General features: G+C 34.5%; 2 protein-coding genes across 6 annotated transcripts; one reads left to right on the top strand and one right to left on the bottom strand.

The window, feature by feature from the left end:
• Nucleotides 1–110: 110 nt before the first annotated feature.
• On the bottom strand, nucleotides 111–4,705 carry LOC112754818 (large ribosomal subunit protein eL6z). Of its 5 annotated transcripts, none has more exons than XM_072221035.1 (7): nucleotides 3,718–4,705; nucleotides 2,969–3,045; nucleotides 2,775–2,872; nucleotides 1,386–1,835; nucleotides 1,082–1,188; nucleotides 511–692; nucleotides 111–417 (listed from the first exon to the last, which is right to left on the bottom strand). In XM_072221035.1, exons 4-7 carry the CDS (start codon nucleotides 1,643–1,645, stop codon nucleotides 262–264), a joined length of 705 nt encoding a protein of 234 aa, XP_072077136.1. In that variant the 5' UTR covers nucleotides 1,646–1,835; nucleotides 2,775–2,872; nucleotides 2,969–3,045; nucleotides 3,718–4,705; the 3' UTR covers nucleotides 111–261. The 5 variants fall into 5 exon arrangements, with proteins under 5 accessions (XP_072077136.1, XP_072077138.1, XP_072077137.1 ...); XM_072221037.1 differs by having other exon boundaries at nucleotides 1,386–1,854; XM_072221036.1 differs by having other exon boundaries at nucleotides 1,386–1,887.
• A 325-nt stretch (nucleotides 4,706–5,030) lies between these two features.
• Nucleotides 5,031–11,585, top strand: LOC112754819 (4-hydroxybenzoate polyprenyltransferase, mitochondrial-like). The gene is given in 6 exon segments (XM_072220640.1): nucleotides 5,031–5,288; nucleotides 5,290–5,651; nucleotides 6,411–6,546; nucleotides 11,155–11,276; nucleotides 11,398–11,467; nucleotides 11,571–11,585. Coding segments are annotated over 6 exon segments (774 nt in total). The 5' UTR covers nucleotides 5,031–5,219.
• The last annotated feature ends 9,668 nt before the right edge of the window (nucleotides 11,586–21,253 follow it).

Consider the following 21,253-nt stretch of genomic DNA (forward strand, 5'->3'; position numbering starts at 1 on the left):
AAATGAAAAAGAATAATTTTCAAAACCAATGAGAAGATCTTCTATGCTTCCTTTTACTATGCCAACTTTGAAGCCTAAAAATCATCAAATGAATTCCCACAAATGCAAAATTGAAGACAAAATCACTGGACCAATCTGTTGATAAGTAACAACAACATAAAAAACACATCCGCAAATGTCTATTATCAAAAGACAACAATTAGATCCAAGTCTTAACACAAAACAGAATATCAAAAAAAAATTCTAAGACTCTGCCTTCCTCTAGAAGACTAATTCATGAGGCTTCTGGCCTTGCTTCAAAGAAAACCTAGCACCAAGGTAAAACTTCAAGTCTGGAACACTCTCTATGGCTTTTATCAAAGCAGAATCAACAGTCTTCTGGTCATCCTTCTTGTCTTGAGGGAGGGTCTTCTTCTCCTACATTTGAAGCAAGATAGCACATAAGCAAATGCTGATAAAAACTGCAAATGCCAGAAAGACAAATAAAACAAGAAATTTATACAAACTAACCTCTTTCTCAGACTCAAAGAACTCGCCTTCTCCCTTCTTTTTCTTTTTCTGGACTTCCTTTGAAAAGTATTTGTCATCGAATTTCTCCACGTTACAAGCAGACACATCTACTTTGGTTGATGTGGCAATAACATACGACTGATTCACACGTCTCAACGGAACTCCATTAATCTTGAAGGGTCCTGAGGAAACAAGATACATAAGACCAGAGGAGAGAAAAACTTCATTAATCCGCTAGCTTATTCGGACACAAGTTATACACAACACAATGGAAAGCAATATTAAAAGAGAAAATATTGTCTATGCGTTGAAATCCAAAGCTTGAAACTGCAATGGACAACTTAATTCAAGAACTAACGTGATAGCACTTATAATCCCGCATTCAATTAAGTGACATAGGGGAGAAATGAAGCATCATCCACATATCAAAAAAAAAAAAGAAAGCTCATCAAGCAAAATCGGAATAAACAAAAAGCCAATGTTCAATATGATTTAAAACACTATTTTTCACTACAAGTCCGAGACAATAACATAAACAGAAACTTCATTGAGGATAATGAGCAAGAGTTACCAGAAACAAGAAGCAGCCCAGAAGGAAGCTGCTTGAGGAACACAACTCTCTTCCCCTTGAATCTTCCAGCAAGAAGAATCAGCACTGTCCCAGGAGTAATGCTAGCCCTGAAAACGTGACAAAAAAAAATGAAACATATAAGATCAATTGGATCAATAATCTAACCCTAAGATAGGTCAATCAATGTACAAAAATAGTAAAATTAAATAGCCAAGAATGCCACCATCCCAATCTAAATTCTCATTTCAGATCAAGAATTTTGTTTATCACATTTGACATCGAAAATTAGAAAAAAAGAACAGACCTGAGTTTGGTGGGTTTGGGTTTGTGCTTGTTGACAAGAGGAGTCTTGACATCTTCAGCAGGATAGAACTTAGGAGGCTTTTGAGCAAGGGCCTGGGGCTTAGGCTTGGGTTCATGGACGGGGAACTTGCCACCGTTCTTAGCCTTTATGGCCCACAAACCCCTCTTGTGGTACATCTGAGACCGAGAGTACTTCCCGATCCCCCGCACCAGTTCAGGGTTCCTGCCAACCTTCCTTGCTGCTCTCTGCTTCGGCGCCATTGCTCTCGTTCTTCACTCCACTGCAACGCTTACTTCTCCTCCCACAAAACCCTAATTCTACTTCCTTTGCTATTATCAATTATCTTAGGCTATATATTGCGCTGTGCCTTACCCTTGTAGACACATAAACCCAATAACTAGGCCCAACTTGTTTTTATTGTCTTGTTTGCATCGTAGCTCGGCCCAAATTCTTGTCCAAAAATAAAAAACTAATGTAGTTATATTATACTTCAACCGGATCACTTGACCAAAAAAAAAAAAAAAAAAAAACCGGATCAAAAAACCCTGTTGTTCAAAAAAATTCAAATCCGGAGTAAATTGTGAAAATTTTTATTTATTCTATGGTGTAGATCAATTTTTTTCTAAAAATATTATTTGTATATTAAAATCAGTCATTAATTTCAGCCATTAATATATTTATGTATAAATATATATAGTTTAATTTATTTTTAATTTAAATTTATATTCTAATATATATTTTATATTAGTGGTTGATTTTGATGTACACGTAGTATTATTAATTTCTTCCTATACCATATCTTATATACCATTCATTATTTTCTTTTTGTCTCTTTTCTTTTCCTCTTTCTGAGTTGGATTTGTTGCTGAAAATCATTACTTGAGATTATTTTCTGGGTAGAGACTCATAGTCTTATTCTTAGAATTTACTTGTAATATTAAGAGTTGATTTAATATTGAGTATTAACAAACACAGACAATATTAGACTATTTATATAATCATATTTATGGATTTATTTCTAAATTAGTTGAAGTATGTTTTTGATTAGTTTGTTAAACATTAATTTACTTATTATGCTATATTTTGTTCTTTTGTTCATTTAAATTAAGAAAATATTTTATATTAATTACTAGTTTATTATATATGTTTGCATCATTAGTTATGTGATTTATATCTATAAATTAATACTTGATTGTTATTAATATGTCTGTGAAAACATGTATTTTAATTTTTTATTTTAATTTTTTTTATAATTTTATATTTTTATTTAATTATAATTAAATCAATCAGGTAAACGAGTGACCACCGTTAAACTAATTTTTTAAGCACAACATTCAGAGGCTTATATCATTAATCAAAAGGAAATACCACATTCTATCCATATCATACCTTGTTATTTGCAACAGCATGTTCAGCAACTAATTGAATGGAATCTGGAGATAAAGTTAGGAAAAAGCCAGCAATGTAGTAATACTTGGCTTTTTCAACTGTTTACACACAAAACATGAACAATAACAAATGTCAGTCATCAGGACTATTCAGATATAGAGATATAAAGGGGTCCAAACAAATAAACTGGGTACCTAATGCCCAATTTTCTGGTCTTTTCAAATGCTCAGACTTGTAGCAATTAGCAGCTGCTAAGTTGGCAACAAGTGACCTATATTTAGAAGCAATCAATAGAAAGCTTCAGATAATTGTCTTGCAATCAAGCACATATAAAGCCAACTACCTATACACTTTGACTCTCCTTCCACTACCATCATCATCATTCATCAGTTTATTTATATATGGCATTGGAAGGTAGCTACCTTACTCATTCAGCAACAACCAACATTTGATTTGATTTCCATTTTTAGCATTCAGTAACAACCATTACAAAACAGCAGCATAACAACAACAGTGCCATAACAACAACAGCAGCTTAACAAGTTATTAATCACAAATTCCAAATTCAAAACACTGATCAGTGATCACACACTGCCATAACAAAACAGCAGCATAACAAGAACAGCAGCTTAACAAGTCACTAATCAGAAATTCCAAATTCAAAACACTGATCAGTGATCGCAAAATCACAGTGCCATAACAAAACAGCAGCATAACAACAACAGCAGCACAACAAGGGGAAAAGAACAATGAAAGACACAAAAGAAATTAGCAATCCTATTCCTGTTTCGTGCATTTAATTACTCACAAAACAAAACTCAAGTCCACCTGAATTGTTAATTTAACCTTGGTCTTATGGAATCATAAATAGGAATACATTACATTGCCCTTTCTTCTAAAATTCAAGCAAAAACAAAAAGGAATGGTTTTAGTAGTTTAGTACCTGTTTCAGCATTCGAACAATGTACATTGTTTCAAAACTCATGTTATTCTGTTGCATTGTTCTCTAAGGAATCCAGTGAACTTTAGGGCTCCCAACCCCACAACCTCCACGCCCACTTTTCGCATCACTTTGCCATTTAAAACCGTAAAACAAACATTTCAGACAAATCCCTGACTGCGACAGATGGCGACAAACAACGGCGACAACACGACGGCCGCCGAGCTGGAGGAAGAAGCGGTGCGCCTGCGACTGGTGACTGCGAACAGGTCGAAAACTTGGAGAACTCCCCTGACTGTGACGCACGAAGACTCGAGGAGACAAGCCCCTGACTGCGACGGACGGCGGCAAACACGGCTCCTCCCTGCGGCGGTGGTGGCGGCTAGGGTTTTTCCCGGGTTGAGGCAGGGCGTGTTCTGCTCGAAGGAATAAGGAAGGAGATGGAGAAGCGCGTTTTGTTTCTCCATTTGTTAGATAGGATACCGTGTTTCAATTTGTAGCTACACTGTTAGTGATGCGTGCCACATGTTTGATCAAAGTTCTTAATGAGTACTAGAAAATATGCTGCTTTTCTATTTTATTTTATTTGTTGATATATATATATATATATATAAAATTACTAATTAAATATATTTGAATTACTGCGAGCTTATTGGTTATATATATAAAAGAAAATGTAGGTCTTTGATCTCTGTACTCTCTTTCATTTCATGCTCTGGCTCTGTCATGTGTTCTTTTGTATGAGGAAAAAAGGAGATAGAAATGGAAACAAACAAAAGAAACATGTTTTCAAGAACTGAAGAAATGAAATGATTATTTAGAATTGAGTATAGAGAATGGAAATAGAATATGTTTCCACAAACAACCATACCCTTAGATTGCCCCTTTTCTTCATTTACATTTTCTTTAACACCAAACATAGTTTATTTTGGGAAGATCAATTTTTTCCACTTATAATATTGATATCCTAGAGATGCATCAAACATCACATGAACATTAACTTGCATATTAGACAGTGTTTTAGTAACTGAAACGTAATGTTTTCCCATCATTTGGTTATTTAGGCCCAACTTACATTCTTATGTTTGAATGTTATCTTATTTTGAAGCAAATGACTCCATGTGGTACTCTATAATTTTGTTGATGAAGAAATTATTAAAATGTCATGTTAAAATTTTTGAATCCTTCTAGTGGTAATTAGTTTAGTTTGGTGCATTCTATTATTATTGAAGAATTTGAAAATGTTCTTGAAGCTCTATTGTTTTTGTTTTCAGGATTTTGTAAGTTAAATGATTTCTGAATGAAGGCTCACCCCTACATGAAGAGTGATATGGAAGAGTTGGATAAGCTTTTTTTACTTAATATCCAGTCAAGATGTGGGTCTAAAAGTTTAATATAACACTGAATTTTTGTTGCTCCTCCTCCAACAGAATGCTTACAAGCCTTTGAAACGAGTAGCAACAAAGAGACTATCTTCCCCTTAACTTGTTTGCTTTTGCGAAAAAATGGCGTCAACTTTGATCTATCGTGCTTCACGTAGGTTTCTCAAATATTCTTTCCCTTCTTCAGGCCTCTCCATAATATCATTCCCCTTCCATCTTCAATCCTTTAATCTCCACTGAACCATCTATAAGCATAAACCACAACTTCTATCCTTCACTCTGTCCATTTGGGCAATCCCACCATCAGGATTCTAAATTTGAGTATTTTAAAACTGTTCGATCTCTCTCAAATTTTCAGCTTGTTCAGCACATCTCTACATCACCTTCAAGTTTAAAAGAGGGGTCAAAGGGAAATAAGAATCAAAGTGGCAATGTGAGTAAAGCAAATATCTCTTGGATCGATTTGTACTTGCCTAGGCAGGTTCAGCCCTATGCACAGCTTGCTCGCCTAGATAAGCCCATTGGGACATGGTTGCTTCTATGGCCTTGTATGTGGTAAGTGTTCTATTTACTTGGCCTATGGGTAAATGCCTTGTCTACAAACAAGGACAGTCCAGTAATTTTATTATATGAAATTGATTGCTAATTGGAAATATATGTTACACTCTTTGAAATAGTAATGAATGAAGAAATTTTAAAAGAAATGATCATTCTATCGATTTGTAATTTTGTTCGTACAAGTTAATTTATGGTAACCTGGTTATTGAGTCTAAATTAATATTCTTTATCTTCTTATTTAAGTCCACAAGATTAGATAAGTTAAAATTGTTATTTGTTTATCGTTAGTACTATAAGTAGTTAAGCACCATCCGTACCATACATATCCACAAGAAAAACCTTGCCTTTCTTGTTCGTTATTTCTGTCCTAAAACCAGTCCAAGCTGCACCCCTTGAATCTTTCCTACTGCATTTGCATACATATGTATGGATGTACCCAAGGGTTGTGTTATGCAGTCAACTACGAATCTTTATGGCATGGATCATAGAACTTTGTGTATATCTTCAAACATAATACATTTTATTTTGTTTTACCTTGTCTTAGTATTTTCTGTAAAGTGCTTCACTTACAACCTTAACAATATGAATTGAAAATATATTTTTTTGTGCGGACCAGCGAGAGGTGTTGCCTTTTCTATATTACATCATGCCTGGAAGTTGTTTCTCTCTCTTTTATGCATTCCACTTTCTAAATTCATTCTTTTTTTATTTTATTTAATAACTTATTTATTTTATGTTTCTAATTTCGATGCTTAGGTCAATTACGTTGGCTGCAACTCCAGGACAGCTGCCTGATTTTAAAATGTTGGCATTGTTTGGATGTGGGGCTTTGCTTTTGAGGGGTGCTGGGTGTACTATTAATGATCTCCTTGATCGTGACATTGATACAAAGGTAAATAGTTTTCTTTTATATTTTTATGTATTGAGAGATACTGAAATCGTTATTTCATGTTGTAAATTAATTTTTCACAAGTACATGTTATTAGCATAGTGTGAATGTTTAACTTATATTATACATTTGATTTAAGTTAAAAAAAATAATTTGAAAGCTTAGTCATGCCAAGTCTAGTGCCTTGGTACTTCACATGGCCTGTAAGTTCATGTATCTTGCATTTGAAGGTTTTTCTTTTTACTTTTTCTGGTTCATTTTCATCGTCCCTGCCCTATTTCTAATATGATTCAAAATATAAATCTATCAATTTACTTGCATGAAACATCCCTTCGATTTTATTCCTATGACATCACATTTCTTATTTTGTTTTAATGAGTATTGAACATGTTGACTAAATCAAATCAAAATCAAATTCTTAATTTCTTTCCTGAATCTTTTATGTAAATAGAATTAATTATAAATCTTTTCCTTTTTGGGTTTAGCTTAATTTTAGGGATTTTATGATTAGAAATCTTTCCTTTATTTTAGGCTAGTATTTTTCCTTTCTTTCCTATTTTCTAGTTATTTCTATTTCTGTAATTCCTCTATAAAGAGGCTGATTCCCTATACATTTGATAATACAATACATTCAAACACTTCAATTTGGTATTAGAGCAGAATCTCTGCACTGTACCTCTGATTTATAGCTATGGCTGACAGTTCCTCAGTCATTAATCCTGAACAGAAGGAGAACACCACTCCTACTCCAACTGCTCATGAGGCTGAAAAATCATCATTGAGTAAGGAATAGGTTGAGCAGCTCATAAGGTTGTTAAATTCCAATTCTGTGTCTAGTACTCCTAGTGGTTCTTTGGCTCAAACAGGTAATTTTAGTATTCCTATGTCCCTTAACTGCACCTCAAACTTGAATGCACCATGGATTGTTGATTCAGGTGCATCTGACCATATGACCAGCCTCTCCCCTTTATTTAAAACTTATTCTCCTTGCTTTGAAAATGAAAAAATTAGAGTTGCTGATGGTAGTTTTTCATCTATTGCTGGAAAAGGTACAATTAAACTGTCCAAAAACATTGACCTAAGAAATGTCCTACATGTACCAAAGCTTTCTTGTAATCTTCTCTCTATTAGTAAAATCTGCAAGGATTCCAATTGTGCTGTGACATTCTTTGACACTCATGGTATTTTTCAGGACCGGACTTCGGGGAAGGTGATTGGCAGTGCTAAGATGATGGATGGGCTTTATCACTTTGAGGATATTTCGGAGGATAAAATAGCTCAAGGATTTAGTGGTATAAGTTCTATGCCTATAAAGGACCAAATAATTCTCTGGCACAATAGACTAGGACACCCTAGTTTTCCATATCTCAAACACTTGTTTCCAAGTTTGTTTAAAAATATTGATTCTTCCTTACTTAAATGTGAAAGTTGTATTCGTTCAAAGAGCCATAGAGCTCCTTATTACTCTCAACCTTATCATGCATCTAAACCCTTCCACTTGATTCATAGTGATGTATGGGGTCCATCAAAAATAACAACTCAATTTGGAAAAAAATGGTTTGTAACTTTTATTGATGACCACACACGACTATGTTGGATCTATCTCATGCATGAAAAATCTGAGGTTTCTAAAATTTTTCAGTATTTTTCAACAATGGTAGAAACACAATTTGACACAAAAATTTCAATATTAAGAAGTGATAATGGCACTGAATACTTTAATAAAAATCTTGGTGAATTTCTTCAAAAGAAAGGTATTCAACATCAATCTACATGCCCCAATACACCCCAACAAAATGGCATTGCTGAAAGGAAGAATAAACACCTTCTTGAAGTAGCACGTGCCATTATGTTTGAGGGTAATGTTCCAAAGTATTTATGGGGAGATGCTGTTCTAACAGCAGCCTATCTCATAAATCGAATGCCCACACGTGTGTTAAATTACTGCACACCGTTGGATACTTTCAAAAAGAATTTTCCAGCAAACAGGTTGCATTCTGACTTACCTTTAAAAGTATTTGGTTGCACTGTGTTTTTACATACACCTTCATATCGAAGTAAACTTGATCCAAGGGCAGAAAAATGCATTTTTATTGGCTATTCCCCAAGTCAAAAGGGTTATAAATGTTTCAATCCACACACCAAGAAAATTCATGTAAGTATGGATGTTACTTTTTTGGAACATGAAACATTTTTTCAAAAAAATTCTCTTCAGGGGGAGAGTCTAAGGGAAGAAATTTTTTTGCATGAACCTTTACCCACTCCTATCTTACATATTGAGGATACAACTTTCACTAATCAAGTAAATTCTGAAACAATTGCAAAACAAGATGTGAAAATCAATTCTGAAATTGTGCCAGAATTAGTTGGAATCCAAACAGGAAAAGAAATACCACAAGAAAAGGAGCTTCGGTGTTATGTTCGGAAATATCCCAAGAAGACTAGAGACCAGCCCATCATCTCTGTACCAACCCAATCTGAAAACCCGGAAGACGGCCCAACTGTAGTACTTCAGGAACTTCCAGGTAAATCTGAAATTGTCACTTCTAATAATAATTTGCCAATAGCCCTTAAGAAAGAAACCAGAACCTGCACCAAAAAGATACTTAAAACCAGCACCAACCATCCTATTTCCAATTATGTCTCTTACCAAAATCTCTCTAAAAAACATCGAGCTTTTACTTCTAAAATTATAAATCTGTTTGAGTCTAGGAACATAGAGGAAGCACTAGATGATCCCAACTGAAAATTAGCAGTGATGGAAGAGTGGCATGCACTCAAGAAAAATGAAACTTGGGAGATTGTCGATCTGCCACAGAATACAAAATTGGTTGGTTGCAGGTGGGTTTTTACCATCAAGTGCAATGCTGATGGAAGCATAGAGAGGTATAAGGCTAGGTTAGTAGCTAGGGGATATACACAAACCTATGGAGTAGACTATCGAGAGACTTTTGCTCCAGTTGCCAAACTCAGTTCTGTGCGGATTCTCTTATCCCTTGCTGCGAATTACAATTGGCCTTTACACCAATTGGATATAAAGAATGCTTTCCTGAATGGGGAACTAGAGGAAGAGGTGTTCATGAAACTTCCACCTGGATTTGAAGCTGAACTAGAGAGGAATAAAGTGTGCAAACTAAAGAAATCTCTCTATGGATTGAAACAATCCCCAAGAGCTTGGTTTGAACGACTTGGAATGGTGGTGAAGGGACTTGGTTATACTCAAAGCCAAGCTGACCATACACTTTTATATAAGCATTCAGCAGCTAATAAAACTGCCATCTTAATTGTATATGTGGATGACATTATTCTGACAGGTGATGATTTTTTGGAGCTAAAAGACTTGAAGGAGAAGCTTGCCAAAGCATTTGAAATCAAAGAACTTGGCTCATTAAAATACTTCCTTGGAATTGAATTTGCAAGGTCTAAGGAAGGCATTTTTATGAACCAACGAAAGTACATCCTAGATCTTTTAAAAGAGACGGGATTACTTGGTTGTAAAGCTGCTGAAACACCTATAGAGCCTAACTTAAAATTGAAGCCAGCTGAACCAGAAAATGTAATGGACAAAGGGAGATATCAGCGGTTGGTAGGGAGGCTAATCTATTTATCCCATACACGCCCAGATATAGCCTTTGCTGTGAGCATGGTAAGCCAGTTTATGCATTCACCTGGTCAAGAACACATGGATGCTGTCTTTAGAATCCTAAGGTACTTAAAAGGGTCGCCTGGGAAAGGGTTACTCTATAAAATGCATGGACATCTTCAAGTAGAAGCTTATACAGATGCAGATTGGGCTAGGAATGTCATGGATAGAAGGTCAACATCTGGGTATTGTACTTTTGTTGGCGGAAACCTGGTCAGTTGGAGGAGTAAAAAACAGAGTGTTGTGGCACAAAGTAGTGCAGAAGCTGAGTTTAGAGCAGTGGCTCATGGAATATGTGAAGCAATATGGGTAGAGAAAATCCTACAAGAACTAAAAGTTTCCATTTCTCCACCAATGAGGTTGTATTGTGACAACAAATCTGCAATTTCCATTTCTCATAATCCAGTGTTGCATGATAGAACTAAACATGTTGAAGTTGACAAGCATTTTATCAGGGAAAAGATTGAGAGAGGACAGATTTGCATTTCATATGTTCCAACCACGGAACAATTAGCAGATATTCTAACTAAAGGATTACCCAAGAAGACTTTTGATAGCATAATAAGCAAGCTGTCAATGAATGATATCTTCAAGCCAGCTTGAGGGGGAGTGTTGACTAAATCAAATCAAAATCAGATTCTTAATTTCTTTCCTGAATCTTTTATGTAAATAGAATTAATTATAAATCTTTTCCTTTTTGGGTTTAGCTTAATTTTAGGGATTTTATGATTAGAAATCTTTCCTTTATTTTAGGCTAGTATTTTTCCTTTCTTTCCTATTTTCTAGTTATTTCTATTTCTGTAATTCCTCTATAAAGAGGCTGATTCCCTGTACATTTGATAATACAATACATTCAAACACTTCAATTGAACATGAGATTTTATTTGATTTTCATACCTACCTTGGGCATTTTTCAGAACCCATTAAGCATTTTTTACTTTTTTACTATACATAATTGTATGATGCAGGTAGAACGAACAAAGTCAAGGCCTATGGCAAGTGGTCTTTTGACACCATTTCAGGGACTTTGTTTTCTTGGTATTCAGTTAACTTTGGGTCTTGGGATTCTTCTGCAACTGAATTATTATAGGTTAGTGTTAACTTTGAATAGCTGAGCCTGTGATCATTATTACATCTACATGACTACATCAAGTGTGAAAATTTGAGTATTGTCAAAATGTTGAATGTTGTGATTTGTGAACTTTTTGCAGCCGTGTTCTGGGTGCCTCATCCTTGTTGCTTGTCTTTTCTTATCCCCTCATGAAGAGGTTTACATTTTGGGTAATTAATTTCTTCAATTTTAGTCTCTTCTGAAAGATTTTATTGTTATCTTTGACATACAATCTCATTATGCTTTTTATGGCACTCGTAAATTTTTTGTTAGCCCCAGGCGGGTTGACCTTTACTTAGGGCGCTTTGTTAGGATGGGCAGCAATTAGACGAAGTCTAGATCCAAGAATAGTGCTGCCACTTTATGCCTCTGGAGTTTTTTGGACACTTGTTTATGATACAATCTATGCTCACCAGGTAAAATCAACATTACTTCCTGAAGGTTTTTCTCCTCTGTCCTGCTATTTAATTGCTGCATGATATATCCCGGTGTGGGGTGATTATCTTGACTCCAATAGTTCAGTGTGTTATGAAACAAACCATACAATGATAGACTACTTGCTACCTTCCAATACAAATTATATAATTAAAGCATTGTAAACAAAGTTCTTGGTCTATGCGTATATTGATAACCTTGCATTCAGGATAAAGAAGATGACCTGAAAGTGGGAGTTAAGTCAACTGCTTTGCACTTTGGTGATTTTACAAAGGAGTGGATTACTGGGTTTGGCATTGCATGCCTTGGTGGTCTTGCCCTCAGTGGCTATAATGCTGAAATTGGTATGTTTTATGAGTTATGACCCATTTTATGTTCTCTCTGTTTCGAGTTTTTAGAACTATATTTGGATTTCAATGGTTGTTTTCCTGTTCAACCTTCTGATTCATATTTGTGGAGCAGGCTGGCCATATTATGCATTTCTGGCAGCTGCATCTGGACAACTAGGCTGGCAAATATGGACAGTTGACCTCTCATCACGTGCTGATTGCAATTGCAAGTATGTTTTGGAAGTTTTTGTTTAAAGTTCACCCAGAAAAGGGATTGTTGCATAAATCCATGTATTAAATTTCATTTTCACTTTCCAAAGACTAATAATTCATATGGCTTTACTGCAAGCACTTGATGATATATTTATATGTCCTCAGACCTCAACAGATAGAAATCCCCCAAAATTCAGTGATTGTTCAATTTCTCTATTGATTACTCTTCCAATGTTATATTGATGGTTTCAGAAACTTATGATGCATCCACCTGTTCATTAGTTTACCATAAAACGTTTAGTTCTACACTTCTAACCTCTCAATGTTGAACTTAATGAACTGACTTTTGTACCTTTTGCTTGCATCCAGATTTAATTCAAACAAGTGGTTCGGAGCTATCATATTTGGTGGAATCCTAGCTGGAAAACTTGTATCATAGGGGTAATTTGTCTGGTTGAGTAGTTTATTCTTTTATCTTGGAATAACTTACCAAATTTGCATGAGTTATACCAATTGTCATGAGTCATCAGTCATCGCCTTAGGATACTGTATGATTTTACTTCCTTACCACATATAACAATTTTTGCCTCCAAGAAAAAGTTAATGTTTGTTTTATTATTTCTTTTGAACCAAGTGTTGTGATTCTGAAGAACTATCTGGAGTGTGCCCAAGGAATGGAGCAGCTTTCCTCCAATACACTATCATCATTACTTTTCAACAAATCCAATATTAGCCAAGTAATGTTGGGATTTTTTTTTTTTTTTTTTTTGCGACTGAATGTTGGGAAATGGTTGAATTGGAATAGCTAACACTTATATTGGACTCGAAGGGAAATGCTTAATGACAGTTGATCAATGGTTAACTAGTTGAAGTACTTGATTACTATTAAACTACTCTTCTACTTTAGCCCATGACAACAATAAAGAAGTATCGTGGCCCACAAATTCAGCCCAACAGAATACAAAAATTCAATTTTAATTTTAGTCTTTATTATCTTATCTTTATCTTATCTTTAATTGTTCTTATCTTATCTTTATTTGCTTTTATCTTTCATAGGACAATGCTCTATATATATTTAGTTTTACCTTCATAGTTTACAATACACTTCAGTACAATTCAATCAATCAACAATCAATAAAATTTCGCATTCTTTTCTTTTCTTATTCTTTCACAATTTTATCATGGTATCAGAGCCATGGTATCCTCCTTGAGGAGGATATATAAGTTATCATCTCTTCGGTGAGAAATCACCATGCTTTTTTTTTCAACTTCCTCCCACAATAAATAATCGTAGATTTAGTTACATGCATCCAAGTGAAAATTCTACCACACTTTTGATTATCCCGGTTCTTTACCAACAATTCCGTCTGCGCCTTCTTAGCATTTCATCAGCAACTTCTTCCGGGAGTTTCGTCAGTATTCTGTTTCAGCAGTTCAATCTGCATCTGTTCTAGCAGTTCAATCTGCATCTGTTCTAGCAGTTTCATCTGCACTCTTATTGCGCTCTACGCGCCATTTGAAGACCACTCTTATTGCGCCATAGGCGCCCTCTAAAGATCAATCTTGTTGCGTTTTACACGCTTATTTTTTATTTTTTTATTTTTTTATTTTTTATTTTTTCATTCTTTTTTTTTTTATGAAGATCGCTGCTTGCTCTCTCTCCCTCAAGCACAGCATCTCCTTTTATGTATTTTTGCCGTCGGCAGCTCAAGCTCCGCCGCACGCAATTGTTTAAAGATCGCTGCTCAAGCACAGCATCTCCTTTTATGTATTTTTGCCGTCGGCAGCTCAAGCTCCGCCGCACGCAATTGGTTAAAGATCGCTGCTCAAGCACAGCATCTCCTTTTATGTATTTTTGTTGTCGGCAGCTCAAAGCTCCGCCGCACGCAATTGTTTAAAGATCGCTGCTCAAGCACAGCATCTCCTTTTATATTTTTGCAGTAGGCAGCTCAAGCTCTGCCGCACGCATCTTTCTCCGCGTCACCACGTCAGACGCGCTTTTCTCAACAATTTCATCGGAACTTATCCAAGCTGTGGATTATTGACATCTTCCATCCACCAGCTTGCGGGGGCGTATTAAACTACTCTTCTACTTTAGCCCATGACAACAATAAAGAAGTATCGTGGCCCACAAATTCAGCCCAACAGAATACAAAAATTCAATTTTAATTTTAGTCTTTATTATCTTATCTTTATCTTATCTTTAATTGTTCTTATCTTATCTTTATTTGCTTTTATCTTTCATAGGACAATGCTCTATATATATTTAGTTTTACCTTCATAGTTTACAATACACTTCAGTACAATTCAATCAATCAATAATCAATAAAATTTCGCATTCTTTTCTTTTCTTATTCTTTCACAATTTTATCAATTACCTTATCGTTACAAGGTAAATAACTTCTAATTATTATTATTGTGTTAGCAGGGCTTTTTTCATGAAGGAAAAATTAGTCATCGAAAAACCAAAAATTCAACAGACGAGAGACAAGGTTGAATGCCATTAGAAGGTACATGGTTGCTTGGTATTCATGTTGCAATTTTAGTAGTTTGAAATCTTAAACCAACGGTGTGCCAATGTTGAATATTTGGCTGTACATGATGCATTGTTGTTTCATCCAATCTAAGGAGTAAGTCTATGATCCTAAGATCAGATCATTCTAAGCATCTTGCATTTTTAATTTGGTGGATTATGAAGCTTCCTGTTGGTGATTTATCTTTGTAGGACACTAGTTTAGTAGCTGAAATCATACTTAGGATATATTTGATTGCAGGTAAAACTGGAGTAGAAATTTTCATGGATGAATTTGATATGTGAAATTGCACATGGACTTCATCCTTGAAAATTTCACCCCATTTTTACTTACAACTAAACATACTCTTCAGGTGTGGTTGTCTGTTGAGGGAAAGGAAGGGAAGGAAATGGTTTGAAGGATAGAATGGAGTTATATCAAGTTCCTCTATCTCTCTTTCTCTTCAAAATCTCAACTCACAAACACACTATTAGTGAGAATGAGGAGAAGAAGAGAAAATGTTGGGACATTCAAGTTCAACTGCCAAGACTGATTATGAAAGGCAGAGAAAAATTTGTGACCAACTTATTTACACTTTGTGATCACCTGAACTGAAAGGTTCGAACACATGTTGCTGTAAAAGGCCAACTATGCAGAAGAAGAATATCTATGCAAAATATTTCCTACTCCTACCAGTTTTTCCCTCTGAACCCCTAGACTTCCTACTCGACTTTTTGGTGGTTTCCGCCACCTTGACTGCTGAGAATTCCAATTCTCCCTATCCCTTTGGAGAGGGAGGTCAAGAATGTTCTTCCATTTCCTCCTTTATCAATCATGCCTTGTTTCATAAACATCTGCTCCTTTTCTAACTCACTTAGCCTCATCCTCATCCTCGAAATCTCTAGGTTCAGCTCCCGGTTCTCTCCTCGCAGAGAAGCATAGTTATCTCTTAGGGACATGGCAGTAATTGGAATGCCACTGCTTATTCTCTGTGACAGTAGGCCATCTCTTGAACTCCCTGACACTGCATTCTTCAACTGTAGTTGCTCGCAGTACAGGACTTGCACTACCATCTGCAGTGGAAGTCTATCATTTTGTGATGGCTTTGTTAAAATTGTGTTGAAAATTTTGTTAATCTTAGTTAAATCTTGTTAATTTTTGTTAAAGCTTGTTAATTTTTTATGCTAACATAAATTGAGTTCTGTTGGTTTGAGTGTTAGATAATCAAAATATAGATGTTAATAACTTATGATTATGCTAGTAGTTTCTTCAGAGTTGGTTCCATAATACTTGCCATTCATGATGCAAGTGATGTATTCATGGAAATCAATTCTAAATTTCCAGATTAAAGGGCTCTTGGTTATGGCTGCATGGCTCTGATTTAATGCTACTTGAACATGGGACTTATGTTCAAATGGAAAACGTAAGAGATGACTGCTAAACTGTATTCTGAAGTGTGTTATAACAAAAATAGTTGTAGCAACTTTTCTACTTGTAAGGAATGGTTATATTATTAGGAAAATTTGCAAGTTTTACATGATATATCAGCTAAAGAGTAGATAAAAGTGATGCAACCATGATGAGAGAAAAGTTGATATAAACAACATCCTCTTCTTGGCCCAGTTTGAAAAAACTTCTTAAATAAACTCTTTTGAAAAAGGACTTTAAATATAAGGATTTTTATTAATAGCAGCTTATAAATAAGTTATTTTGTGTTTGGATTTTTAATTATAAAAGTACTTATTTTAAAATTATAGCATTTGGATAAATGACTCAAAAAATACAATTTTTTTTACATAGAGAATGATGATAACAAATACCTTTCAATATTAAATGTTAATTTTACATAATTTAATCAGTGAGATTTTATACCATACACAATGTTATGTACAAATTTAATAATAAAAATAGAATGGTAGATGATGAAAAAAAAATTCCTGGAAGAAACATAAATAATGGTAGAGGGTCAGTAATTTCAACAAATGAAACATTACATAAAAATGGTAGTGGAAGGCCAATATTTCTTGCAGATGGAATATGGTCAATATTTCCAGCAAAATCTGGAAATATTTTTCACAGTCAAGAATGAAGGTAGCATAATGATCTCTTTTATTTTAATGGAAATGATAAAATAACTTCTAAGAAAAAAATCATATTTTTCTACTTCTTCAAAAGTTCTCAGTTAATTTTTTGAGAAGTTAAATGCATTTTTTAAAAATGATATCAAGCACATGTAATATAACTTTTTATAATTCAAAAGTATATATATATATATATATTGTTACTTTCCAAATGGACTTTTGATTGCATTGCATTTTCTTTTTAGGGTTGTGTTTATAATTTATTTATTATTTTATTATAAAATAATTTTTTGGTTGAACCACAATTAAACCAGTTAGACTAATAAATCAGTAACTAGAACGATTTGATGATCGATCCGGTTTAGATAAATCCCTCCTTCTAATAGTTGATCTATCTCGAGTTTGAGTTTGAGTTTTGATTTGTAATATCTAGTTTTATTGTTTCGGTATATAAACATGCTCTCATAACAATGTTGTCATCGTCATTGTCAAATGTTTTATTGGCCAAGTTTCAACTAAGTCAAATATGCGTGCATCTTTTTTCAATGACGTCGTCATCACTTCTTCGTCATTATGCTTCCTCTTCTGCACGCTTCTTCTTCAACAATATTGTCATTGCCATCGTCTTCTTTTCTTATTCTTGTTCTTCTCCTTCTCTTGATCTTCTTCAACAACATCGTTGTCATTATTGTCGTCTTCATCTTTTTCTTTTAATTTCTTATATATGTTCAAAAAGTTAGAGGTTTAGTGCACATAAATTTTGATGCATAGCACTAAAATATAGCACTAAAATGTTGGTGCACAGCACAACTTTTTAAAGGATTGTATGTCTATAATACTGACACCCAACTAACAATGTCCATAATACTGACACCCAACTAACAAAAATATGCACAACCCATGAATTTTGATATGTGGCATAGTAATTTTTTAAGGACTATACGTCAAAAATATTAGCACCCAACTAACAAAATACATACAACATAAAAATTTGGTGCACCTCACAGTTTTTTATGCCAAGCACACAAAAATCTTAAAAAACTATAATTGACTCACCCATTCAACAAAATATATTTATAACAAAAATTTATGTGCTACGTATAAAAATTTGAATAAAAGACAAATAGGTCCTTGACCTTTTAAAATGCGGATATTTTCGTCCCTCAAGATTGAAAAATACATTTCGATCCCTCACCATGTAAATTTCGTGATAATTATGTCCTTCCGTAAAATTGGTGCTCGAAACGATAACGGAGATTGTTGAGGTGGATGGGTAGAGAGTGATGTGTCCGTTACAGTTGTTGAAGTGGATGGGGAGCAAATTATTGGAAGACAATTTGGTCCTTAATGGCCATAACACCCAAAAACGACGCCGTGTCAAAATCCAAAAACCAAAAACACCCAATTTTAATCCCCAAAAATTGAAAACACCCCTTTTCCTCAAACATTCTCCTTGTCTTGCAATCCAATTTCAATCTTCAAGTCAGTAAATAAACAAACAAATAAATAAGAAACATGAAACCCAAATCCTTCTCCCAAAAACAGCATATGCACATAAGCTTATATATTACTCAGGCTTGGTTTGGTAAAACTTTTATTTTTTGAAAGTAGCTTATAAAAGCTGTCTTTTAAAAGACAGCTTTTTAAAAGCCGCAGCACTTGTGTTTGGTAAAATCACGTTAAAAACAGCTTTTAATAAGCACAAGCATTGCAATTGTGTTTGGTAAAACAGTTTTTAAAAATTAAAAAAATTATAATAAACATATTTATAACGAAGAATAATTTTTTTTTCAAATTTTAGAGACCAATAATTTAAATATTTATTTGATTTACTCTCTATATTAATATAAATAGAGTTATCATTAGTTAATAATAAAACTTGTATGTAATCCAATGTTAGTACTGATACATCCATTACTATATATTGACTCACTTTTACAAATCACATAAACTGGGACACATATCTCAAGTAAAATTATATATCTATATTTACATATGTATATATATGTTGTTATTATAATTTTGACTAATGTTCATGAAGTTGGTGTACGAAAATTTTATGATTGGTTTTCATAAATCAGGTCTCCTTCACGTTTTAAAGAACAGAGAAAAATAAACATCTACTAAAAAATACAAAAACAACGCACAAAATAATATAAATATATAGAAGTTAATGCCTAATACATGATAGAGATGTATTTGTGTTAAAATTGTGAAGATTAGATTGAAAAATAAAAAATATATGAAGATTGTGTTAGAATTTATGAAGGTTAGGTTGAGAAATTAGAAATATATGACTATTTCAATGGCAATATAATGGTGGAAAATATGTGTGGGAAAATAAATGAAATCTGGTGTTAATAATTAATAATGATAATTTTGAATATTTATTATATTAGATTTTTTTTAATTTTGATAAGCACAAGCCAACTTTAAAAAACTCCCTCTTAGGTGCTTTCAAAAGCACCCCTAACTTTTAAAAGCCGCAAGCACTTGGACTTTTTAATTTACCAAGCACAAAATGAGGTACATGTGCTTTTAAAAAGCAGAAGCACATCTTCAAAAAGTTTTACCAAACCCAGCCTCAGACTTCAATTATGGATGGTGAGATCACAGGTTTAAAAATATCTTATACAATCCTTAAGTTATGTATTGCCACATAAGTGAAAGTGCTTAAACTACTTACTACTTGAAAATATTTGATTTTTTTTAATATTCAGCCAATACAATAAAATAGAATAAGAACAAAGAGAGTATTTTTACAGATAAATGAGCGAGACGATGGGGGCACTTATCGTCAAAAGCAACCCACTGGGACTTAGAATTATCGAACCAAACCACGATCTCACGACCCAGAAGCTGAAAGGGCGTTGGGTACCGAGGGTTCAGATCCTCCACCAGAGAAACTGGGTACTAGTGATCCTTCCATGTGAACTTCGTGGACAAGCTCTCTTCATCGGCACCTTCATCAATTTCGTTGCTTTCTTCGGTTTCAACCTTTGTTGGTGGCGCAGCAACACGTGGAATTGTTAGAGAGAGGGTTGTTCTGGTTCTCCATGTGATGGAAATGGAGTTTGGTTCGGTTAAAAATGGGAGCTTTGTGAAGGAGAAAAGAGGAAAAGGTTATGGGGGTTTGGTTCTCAGTGAAGAGAGTGTTAGCGTGGTTGAAAAGGTTGAAGAAGAGTATCGCAGTGCCATCAATGGTGAAAAAAAATGTTTTCTTTTTGGGACTTGAGGTGTTGTTAAGGTTTGAAGAGGGTTGTTAAGCTCAATCTAGCATACGGCGTCGTTTTGGCCATTAAGGACCAATTTGTCCTCCAACAATCTGTTTCCCATCCACTTCAGCAACCGTAACAGACACATCACTCTCCACCCGTCCACCTCAACAATCTCCATTACCGTTTTGAGCACCAATTCCACGGAAGGACATAATTGTCACGGAATTTACATGGTGGGGGATCAAAATGTGTTTTTCAATCTTGAGAGACAAAAATTTCAGCGTTTTAAAAGGTTAAGGACCTATTTGTCTTTTACTCTAAAAATTTTTATTCTATGGATAAAAATGTATATGCTATGTGTAAAAATTTCTATGATATATTGATAAATTTGTGTTATGTATAAAATCTTCTATGCCAGTATAAATTTTTGTATTGAAAAATGTGAAAAAGAAAAAGCGGCCACGCATGCATGTGTTTTTTTGTTAGACTTATACCAAGTTGACTGTACTTGATTACACGTATACATGTAAATTTTAATCACTTAATTATTTTCTATTGAATTAGATAAATTAGTAAAAGGAAACAGGGTTTAGTGAGAGTGCGTACTTCGTACTTTGTACAATTTTAAAAATCGAAGATGAGCGGTGGAGTGAGTGGGGAAGAGACTTTGAGGGTGAAACACGGCGAGGCAGCCGATAATGTCGGTGGAAGAGATAAGGGGGAGAGTGGGGGAGGGCTTGCATCAGGGAAAAAGGAGGATCATATTTCGGGATGGATTTTTAAGCCTTTGAAGGTTTCTTTCAGGGACAAAGTTGTGAGTTCTAAGATTGCTAAAGCTTTTTCACTCGTTGAAACTTTGTCAGGAGATAACATTGCAGTAGTATCTGAGAAGCAAGGAGATCTCTTACTACCGAGTATAACGTTTACCAAAGAAGCTAAGAATTGTTTGGCAGAACTTTATAAGGATGCTATAGTGATTAAGGTGCTAGGTAAACATTATAGCTACACTGGATTGTCTCATAAACTCCGAATGGTATGGCGGATTAAGGGAGGTTTTGATTTGTTGGACGTGGGGTTTGACTATTTCCCTGTGAAGTTTGATGTGGCTGAGGAGCGAGAAAAGGTTCTCTTAGGAGGTCTATGGATGATTGAGGGAAATTATGTGGC

The sequence above is a fragment of the Arachis hypogaea genome, chromosome 16 (assembly GCF_003086295.3).
Source record: "Arachis hypogaea cultivar Tifrunner chromosome 16, arahy.Tifrunner.gnm2.J5K5, whole genome shotgun sequence".
Lineage (NCBI taxonomy): Eukaryota > Viridiplantae > Streptophyta > Magnoliopsida > Fabales > Fabaceae > Arachis > Arachis hypogaea.

Excerpts from the sequence above, each read along its gene's own strand:
- LOC112754818 (XM_072221035.1), bottom strand. The coding sequence starts at position 1,645 with ATGGCGCCGAAGCAGAGAGCAGCAAGGAAGGTTGGCAGGAACCCTGAA. Across the intron at positions 693-1,081 it reads TGGGCTGCTTCTTGTTTCTG|GACCCTTCAAGATTAATGGA; the intron begins GTAACTCTTGCT and ends TTGTTTCCTCAG. Across the intron at positions 418-510 it reads TCTTTGAGTCTGAGAAAGAG|GAGAAGAAGACCCTCCCTCA; the intron begins GTTAGTTTGTAT and ends CTTCAAATGTAG.